Source organism: Leuciscus leuciscus (genome assembly GCF_965113295.1).
Source record: "Leuciscus leuciscus genome assembly, chromosome: 2".
Taxonomy (NCBI): Eukaryota; Metazoa; Chordata; class Actinopteri; order Cypriniformes; family Leuciscidae; genus Leuciscus; species Leuciscus leuciscus.
The window spans coordinates 54473168-54483065 of NC_138726.1; the positions used below are offsets into that span (position 1 = coordinate 54473168).

Genomic DNA, 9898 nt, shown 5'->3' on the forward strand with positions numbered 1-9898 from the left:
GTTGACACAACATATCAAAGGTTGGCTTGCTCATCCTAAAATTTCGGACCCACTGCTCCTCGTTAAAGCCAATATTTAAACAGAATATGCTCCCACCAGTCCTGAGATCTCTCTTGCACACAATAACTGTAGCATATGCACAGGCTGCAATGATGCCACTTTTCGTCGTTCTCCACCTCAAAATCATGGTAATGTTTGGCGAACTTTGCATATATCGCGTTTTTGATAAATGGCGTTATGGTTTTGAAATTTTAGTTCAAAAGCCTGTTTATAGTGTTTAAGCGATCAAGAAAAATTGTAAGATAAGTAAATGTTTTAGTGGTATTTTTCATTCTTAGTTCATGTAGTTTATTTTTTTTATTTTTTTAGGGTTTCCTTTTTTTGTGTAGAAATAAGTCACAGAGGCTGGATTTATTTGATAAAAAATACAGTAAAAATGGTAATATTGTGAAATATTATTACATTGTAATATAACTATTTTATATTGTAAAATGTAGGGATGCATGATATTGCATTTTACCGATATTTTCAAACTCATTTTGTCCAATGCCGACTGTATATACACATTTTCCCCCTGATATCTTTACACTTTATGTCCAAGTCTCTCTCCTGTACTACCTTTACCGTATTACACTCATGTGTTGTAGATAAGGCAATACATAAGACAAACAAAACAACATTTGACTCCACCATAAATGTATAATTTTACAAATGTAGACAGACATTCACCCCTGAAAAATAGGTAAATTATTTAACTTGGAGAATAAATGATATGCCAGTGCCACATTTTATTTTTAAATTCAGACTTCAAACTTCAGTCCTTAGGAGTAAAATAAATAAAAATAAATTTTCAAATCTTCTCCTACTTGAACAGGTCTACCAAATGCTCCCCTGTTTTCGGTGCTGATGCAGTGGTGAGCCGTTCATGTAACATGTAAGGGTGGCGCTGCCAATAAAGCAACTAAAAGCTGTCACAAAGAACCGCAAAAGTAATGATTATGAATATGTCAAATATAGCAAGGAGACATTTTAATTGTTTATTAATAGTGTTTTCTGTGTCGGCTGCAAAGATGAAGTTGATGATGCTGACTCGCGATCTTCGCAGTAGTGAACGCAGCGGAGAGAAATGCACATTTCGGATTACATAGTTTTCTTTCTTTTTGAATTCTGTTTAAAAATATGATTTCAAGCGTTCTGTAGATAATAGATATATTTCTCAGGTCTGTGAGGCAAGTAGGCTATGCTGAGTTTCGTTTCATTTATGAGACTAGCTCCAGTTCACGCGCCGACGCCTCCATGTCGTGATATCTATTATCTGCTTTACTTATTATTTATTAAATCCAGGCAATTGGTTGATGAAACATCCACAATTAATACAAAACGAAATTCATTTAGAAAGGCTTTGTGCTTTCTGTTTGAGGTCTCTGTAAAAGTTTTAAAGCAGTCTTTTAGTGCCGCTTTCAGAGCGCTCACGTCCGTAACCGAGAACTGTCACTGTTTTTCCTCATAAATGCGAACACGAAAAATAAAATAAAATCAATATTTTATGCTCTGTGGAGAGCATAGTAGCTTGGAGAGCTTACATTAGTAAGCTACAGGACATCGTCTTTCAAAACATGACCTGCACGAAAGAGAAAAAAAAATTACTGCGTCCTTGTACCCAGCACTTCTGAAAATGCACTTGTGAATGCGTCTCTGTCCCCAGCACATCTCAAACCAAACTGACGCCCATGCTCGAAATGCCTCCACATGTTGGAAGTTTAAGTTGCTGGTGCTCATGCTACGTTCACGGTCGTCACGTGCACATAGGAAACAGGCCACCCTATCGGCAAGACTCATCGGCAGAAATATTCATATCTGCCGATGATGGTAATTTAAAGCTTTTATCGGCCGATACGATGTTGTGCCGATATCAGCGTGCATCCCTAGTAAAATGTAATTTATTCCTGTGATCAAAGCTGAATTTTCAGCATCATTACTCCAGTCTTCAGTGTCACATGATCCTTCAGAAATCATTCTCATATGATGATTTGCTGCTCAAGAAACATTTCTGATTATAATCCATGTTTAAGGCTTCTGTCAATCTCTAAAGCGCAAACTCACTGAATTCTGCACTCTCACGAAAACTCCTGTTATATTAAAACATCTTTATGACCCTACATTGGGTCATAAAGAATCAAAGGAAATTTGCTTGATTTTAACTTCATAATTATTTATTTATTATTGAATTAGAACTTTAAAAATGTTGTCCCTTTTTTTTTTTTTTTTTTTGTATTGCAGGAGTTCCCTACTCATTTAGTCGCGCATTTAAACCCTGTTGTCAATCCAGAAACTTTGTGTTGTACTTAGCATGAAAAACTAAACTTGTGTTCAGATTGTGAATTAGTAATAAACAAGTGGCAAGAGAAGAGCCTCCCTTTGCAATCACTAAGACTGTCAAACTCTAAAGCTCAAACTCACTGAATTCTGCACTCTCGCAAAAACTGTTATATTAAAAAAGAATCCACATTAGGAAAGCCTTTGGGAAATTTGCTTGATTTAATTTCGTAGAACAGCCTCAGAAGATTGGCCCCCTTGCGTCTCATGCTCTCTGTCTCCTCATTTCTCCCAGAAGAGGAAGGCCGGCCCCAGCGCCGCAACAGGAGCCGCCGGCGCCGTAACCGTGGCAACCGTCCCGAGGGAGGATCCACCAGCCGGGACAGACAGCCGGGTGACACAGGTGAGAGAGATGGTCAAGGGGTCAAGATGCAGGAGGAAAGGACTAAATAAAGAGAATCGTCAGACTGAACATTTCATCAAACTTTTAGGGTTATTTTCCTCTATTATGCAGATTTAGTGACAGGATGGTCGAGAGGAGGACTGGGTGGGATTGTGTTGCTGACCAGATTCAATCTTGCACCAGGACTCATATTTTGGTTGTTTTATAGTATTCAAGCTTCTTTTTTTAACAGGCCTGTTAAAGTATTTGCTGGTATGATATGTGCTGTATGAAAAATTTGTATATTCAATTTTGTTCTTGTTATTGGAGTTGAATTAATTTCTTTTATTAATTTTTCCTCTTTATGAATCTTGTAGTGCTGTCAAATCGATGAATTGCATCGAACATGTTTGTTTGTGTGTGTATACATATATATATATATATATATATATATGTATGTATATACACATATACACACACACACACACACACACACACATACATATATATATATATATATATATATATATATATATGTATGTATATACACATATACACACACACACACACACACACACACATATATATATATATATATATATATATATATATGTATGTGTGTGTGTATATGTGTATATACATACATATATATATATATATATATATATATATATATATATATATATATATATATATATATATATATATTTTTTTTTTTTTTATTATTAATTTATTTATGCGCAGCAGTAGTGAATTATTTTCACTTTCAAATGCGCGATCGCACGTATCGTACTCTGTGTACAGGGAGCAGCGGTGCCAAGCGCGAATTCTACAAGATAGGACATTATACGATGTTTAGGCTCTGTTGCGCAACAAATCATACACCATCGTCACGCGATCAGTGAACTGTGATTTCTGCTGCACTGATTGCGCCTGCAGCTCGTGCTGAATGAGCAGAGCAGACTTTTACATTCGTTTATAATGGTTTTTATTTTTTATAAAAACAGAAAAACGATAGTTGAGGTGAATGTGAGTGAAGCGGTGGCATATTCTGCTTATTTCACCCTCACGCTCCGTCATGGCGATATCAAGAGACAGCTTTAATGAGACAGATGAGGAAATCTCATCACGTTTTAGTCGAGATCTCGTCACATCCCATATATATGTGTGTGTATATGTGTGCACGCACGCATATGTGCAGTTTGTCAGTGCAGCAGCTGATCGGTAGTATATGCTTCATCTGAACACCAGAGGGCGTCACACACACCACATATCCCTCTGAACACCAGAGAGCGTCTCACACACACACACACACACACACACACACACACACACACACCCACCCACACCAAATATGACCCGCCCCAGAAGTAGATAACACACGCTTATATTAAATGCTTCTGATGATTGGAAAGATGTTTGTTTTCAAAATCGCGATAAAAAGCCAACTCGATTTAAGTGCGATTACATGTAAATTGCGATTAATCGTGCCCTTACGCACCCGCCCCAGACCGACGTAGATCATCTTACATTTCATAAAGTTGACTGGTGTCGAACATGAAGCAGAGCAACAACTCGCTGTGTGATGAAGCCTAAAGCAGTTAGAATGACTCTAAAATTCAAGATATCAGGGCAAAAATGCCTGTTTTGTCCCATATTTATGTCATATAGTGAAGCAATATCACACGAATAATGAGCGCAATCATGAGTGCTGACTTTGTCCCGAATAGCACGAGTGCAAATGTGATATTGATTTTATACAACAGTTCAATAAATAAGAAGTTAAAATCAATTTCACATTTGCACTCGTGCAAACTTGAGTTTTAATAAAAGATTAAAATAAAAAAAATTAACTTTTCAATTAACATTTGAGAAATTACCCCCAAAAGATCATTTAAAGTCATTCATTATGTTAAATGAGAAAAGCATCAAATAGATATTAAAGTAGCTTTACAGCAAAAAAAACAAAAAAAAAAACATTTTATTTGATTCAACATAGAATTGAATACAAACGTTTAGTCTTCAACAGCCATGAGGGCGAGTAGATGACAATTTTCATTTTTGGATGAGCATCAGATTTGTTTTGTTTTTTATGAAATGATACGCTAAAGGAAAACTGCGAGTAGGTGGTGGTAAATGTCTAAATGAGTAAATTATTGAGTCATTCAGGAATGAAGTAAATGGCTCTCTATGAATAAACCATTGAATCATTGGTTCACCGGATTGATTCACTCAACTTGCATATGTGTTAAATTACATCGTGCAATTATTTAGATTGAAAAGTTTATCGCTTGACTGTGTGTGTGTGTATATATATATATATATATATATATATACACAGACAGACAGACAGACAGACAGATACATACACAAATACATATACATACACAAACTTTTTATTTTATATTTACAAACTTTTATGTTGGATGTGGTTAATCGATTTAACAACAGCACTAGAATCTTTTCTTTATGAATTCTAGATCCTTTTTATGCCTTTTTGTTTTACATCCTGAACATGTCATTGATTTCTGTGGGTGTATTTTCCATCAGAGTTGATAACGTGGATGTACCCTGGTATCAAAATATGTTTCCATGAGATGAGAGAATTATTCTCTTAAAGGAGAAGTTCACTTTTGAAAAAACTTTTGCTGATAATTTACTCACCCCCATGTCATCCAAGATGTCCATGTCTTTCTTTCTTCAGTCGAAAAGAAATTAAGGTTTTTGATGAAAACATTCCAGGATTTTTCCACATATTATGGATTCCATTGGGACCCAAACGGTTCAAGGTCCAAATGACAGTTTCATTGCCGCTTCAAAGGGCTTTAAACGATACCAGACGATGAATAAGGGTCTTATCTAGCGAAACGATCGGTCATTTCAAAAATAAAATAAAAAGTTGACGTTTTATAAGCACAAATGTTCGGCTTGCTCTGTTCTGTGATGCGCGTTCGTGACGTCACGTAATACGCAATTACGTTGAAAAGGTCAAGTTTGATGTGTTTACAAATGTGCGGAAGGAGGACCATATAAACATTTTCAAATGTATTTGTGTCAGTTTATCGTTTAAAATGCCCATTTCTGAGTGTTTTAATATTAAAAAGCCAAAAAGAACATTTTCTTCAATTTTTCAAGCGTGACCTTTTCAACGTAATTGCGTATTACGTGACGTCACGAACGCGCATCACAGAACAGAGCAAGCCGAACATTTGTGCTTATAAAACGTCAACTTTTTATTTTATTTTTGAAATGACCGATCGTTTCGCTAGATAAGACCCTTATTCATCGTCTGGTATCGTTTAAAGCCCTTTGAAGCGGCAATGAAACTGTCATTTGGACCTTGAACCGTTTGGGTCCCAATGGAATCCATAATATGTGAAAAAATCCTGGAATGTTTTCATCAAAAACCTTAATTTCTTTTCGACTGAAGAAAGAAAGACATGGACATCTTGGATGACATGGGGGTGAGTAAATTATCAGCAAAAGTTTTTTTAAAAGTGAACTTCTCCTTTAAAGGTGTTGAAACCACAATTTAGTTATTCTGAGAGCGCTCGTGTTGTTTGGGCTAGGCCTAGGGCACCAGATGAGCCAGAAGCGCGGCTGCTTGTGAAGACCGTGGTGAACTAGTCAGAGCTGCTGGAGGATGTGTTGTCTTGAGTGCGTCATTAAATGGTTACAAGAGAAATTTACTTTTCCCAGTCCCTCCCTGTTACTGATACTGATACTCTGCTAGCATCTTCTTTTGGGCCTTTCTTTCTCTGTACTCTGATCTTCACAAACTTCATTCGTTACATACGCTACTTTAGATTTTAATCTTAGATTTTTTTTTTTATGTTATCTTGAAACTTATTTGCCATTTACAATTTTTATATTTATTCAGTTCATTTGTTTGTCTCTATAATTAAAAATTTTAATCAAATTTATTCCTTATTAAAATTTGATCTCTGCCATAATCTCTGCCCGTCTGCCTGGGTCTCACCACATCACTATGGTCATCTTTAGAGTCTGCCTGGGTCTCACCACATCACTATGGTCATCTTTAGAGTCTGCCTGGGTCTCACCACATCACTATGGTCATCTTTAGAGTCTGCCTGGGTCTCACCACATCACTATGGTCATCTTTAGAGTCTGCCTGGGTCTCACCACATCACTATGGTCATCTTTAGAGTCTGCCTGGGTCTCACCACATCACTATGGTCATCTTTAGAGTCTGCCTGGGTCTCACCACATCACTATGGTCATCTTTAGAGTCTGCCTGGGTCTCACCACATCACTATGGTCATCTTTAGAGTCTGCCTGGGTCTCACCACATCACTATGGTCATCTTTAGAGTCTGCCTGGGTCTCACCACATCACTATGGTCATCTTTAGAGTCTGCCTGGGTCTCACCACATCACTATGGTCATCTTTAGAGTCTGCCTGGGTCTCACCACATCACTATGGTCATCTTTAGATTGTGGATTTTGCTGATGTTAATTTCTCAGTCATGGTCAACATGTGAGATCAGTTTTCACGCTGTAGGTTTTGGATTTGCTCCACTTGTTTGATCTCTTTCTGTTTTTCCCCCCATCTATTTCTCTCTGTGTTGATATAGTTTCTGTTGCTGACTTCATCTCTCGTGCCGATTCCCAGAGCAGACAGAATCTCCCAGGGAAGGAGGCGGCGACGCAGCTCGTGTCCCATCCCAAGGTCTGACAAAACTACAACACTAAACACACCCCTCAGCATATTGTTGTTATTAATATTATTATTATTTAAAGAAAAGTTACAGGTATGGCTGTTGTATGGCTGCACAATTTAGCAGTGATGATGATTATTATGGTTATTATCGGGGTTATTAACTAAAACTATTAAAAACATTACTGTTAATGAAGCTTTTTTGTTAGATGTGATTAATCGCAATTAATTGATTAAAAAAAAGTAGTAAAAAAAAATTTATTTGACCTAAAATTTAATAAGCTTATTCTAAATAATAGAACCTAAATATCAAAAAACAAAACAATGTTTTTAAAAATGTAAAATATTACTGTTGTAGTATTGGAGTATTTAAGAAAAAATATAATAATAACAGCTTTATTTTAAAGTAACTGTGTGTGTGTGTGTGTGTGTGTGTGTGTGTGTGTGTGTGTGTGTGTGTGTGTGTGTGTGTGTGTGTGTGTGTGTGTGTGTGTGTGTGTGTGTGTGTGTGTGTGTGTGTGTGTGTGTGTGTGTGAGACTATCTTTGTGAGGACCAGTTTGAGGTTTAGACATTTTGGCCGGTCCTCACTTTCTGAGACCCTTTAAAGGCCTGTTTGAGGGTCAAGACTTGGTTTTAGGGATAAGGTTATAATGAGGTTTAGGGTCAGGGGTCGGGTTGGGCACTTAGTTGTGATGGGTAAGGTTAGGGTAAGCGGCTAGAGATTGCATTGTGTCAATGAATGTCCTCATAAAGACAGATGTACAAGAGTGTGTGTGTAGAGCAGCTGTACCACCATCATGAAACGTTATGTAAACGTCCGTAAAAGGACAATTTCATGAGGATTATGTACAGAACAGAGTCTTCAACTGCATCTCATTGTCTCTCCATCAGGAAAACGGGACTAGCGTGAATAAGGAAGAGCTGACTCCCTCCAAGCGCTCCCCGAGTAACGGCGTGGCATCGGCCGGGGGGGCCGTGGCCCTGGTGAACGGCGTCTCGTAAAACTCATCTCGCCCACGTCTAAAGCAAGACACCACGGCAAACTCTGTTCCTGCTTGCATTCACGTAAACCTTTAAACTGACGAATGAAAATCGACTAAAATCCTTGAATTCATACAAGTCTATGAGAAGAAAATGATACAAAAAAAATGACGAACGCATCTACTTAAAACCACACATAACGGTGTATGTTTATCCTATCTATCAGTACTTAGTGCATATTTAAGACAAGCTTGCCAAAAATGAGCTGATGGATATGACTTAAATTTCTGACATAACACAGAAAACAGGACGTGACTATTTGGGTTTTATTTTAGATTTTTTTTCTTTTCTTTTCTTTTTTTTCTCTTTTTTTTTTCTTTTTTTTTTTCTGTTGTCGTTGCTGTCATTATTTGTTTTTGTTTTGTTTGTACTCACTGGTGTGGGACTGTGAAAACACTCCCGAACAGACGCATCTCTGAAACAGTGTTAGCTAAACGAGGGCGGAGCTAGCGGAGAGGCGACGGGTTGAAGGCGGAGCCTCTCGCGAGTGATTGACAGCTGAGTCTGTGGTACTCTGAGTTTAAGGGCAAGACGGAGAGACATTGTGCCTTGAATTAGAAAAAAAGAAAAGAAAAAAAAAAACTTGAGTATTTTCTGTTTTTCCTTAATATTTGCGTTGTCCATGAGATGAGGTAGATGGTTCCTGTTTGTTTGGTGTTTTATTTTGTGTGAGGAAATGATAGGATTATGCAGAATAAGAGGGGTTAGAAAGATTAATGCCAAACATGAAATTAGGATGTTTGTCCAAGGTCAAGGCGTTATTTGAAAGCCGTTTAATGTGTGTTTGTGTGTACGAGTGTGTCCCCAATTGTACGTTATGAGCATATAAATTGAGAGGAGCGTCACATGATCCAAGAGACAACCCATGAGAATCCCGAATGGAATCGGTCTCTTCAGTTGAAATGGAGGGAAAATGGCACAAGTGTCCAAACACAGAACTAGAGAGAGACACGTAAATGAACTAGCTGGCAGGTTCACAGTGTTGATTAATTTCTAGGTTTTCAGCATGTGTTTCCCCAGCAAAGCTTCTGGTGGAAGGAAGGCAGGATGTGTGTGAGCGTGGAAAGAAACACACACACACACACACACTCTTGACAGCTTCCGGTCTGGTGTGGATGGTCTAGAAGGCTCTCTGAGAAGATGAAGCCTGTAACACCGAGACTGATGCTTTAGTACACACACGCACGCACGCACACACACGCATCCGAGAGCATTGTAATGTAATGCACTCCAGTTTGGTGGTATGAAGTTTGGGCCTCTTCTGTCTCTGCTGGGGTGGCAGAGAAGCCGATCAAACGTTAGTCATGAGTAAAGGGGAAGGGACCGTTGCTTCACTTTATTTCGTCATCTCAGTTCCTGTTCTCAAAGGGTTTTTTTTCTCCTTTTCTTTTCTTTTTCTTTTTTTTTGGTTGTACTTTCCACATCGTTGAAAAACAAAAAAGATTAAAATGGAAGTGAAATAAATTATTTCTGGAATGACA

At 37.8% G+C, this 9898-nt stretch overlaps 1 protein-coding gene and 1 long non-coding RNA gene across 5 annotated transcripts in view; one reads left to right on the forward strand and one right to left on the reverse strand.

The window, feature by feature from the left end:
• fxr2 (FMR1 autosomal homolog 2) overlaps nt 1-9898 on the forward strand; it is a 34161-nt gene extending 24263 nt beyond the window's left edge. For all 4 annotated transcript variants that reach the window (XM_082159826.1, XM_082159824.1, XM_082159825.1 and 1 more), the window contains exons 15-17: nt 2612-2719; nt 7293-7387; nt 8268-9898. In XM_082159826.1, the coding sequence (XP_082015952.1) occupies nt 2612-2719; nt 7293-7387; nt 8268-8378 (314 nt within the window). In that variant the 3' untranslated portion in view covers nt 8379-9898. The remainder of the gene's footprint in view (nt 1-2611; nt 2720-7292; nt 7388-8267) is intronic.
• On the reverse strand, nt 4780-7279 carry LOC309490828. The gene is made up of 2 exons (XR_014202838.1): nt 6225-7279; nt 4780-5328 (listed from the first exon to the last, which is right to left on the reverse strand). It is a non-coding gene; the product is annotated as an uncharacterized lncRNA (long non-coding RNA).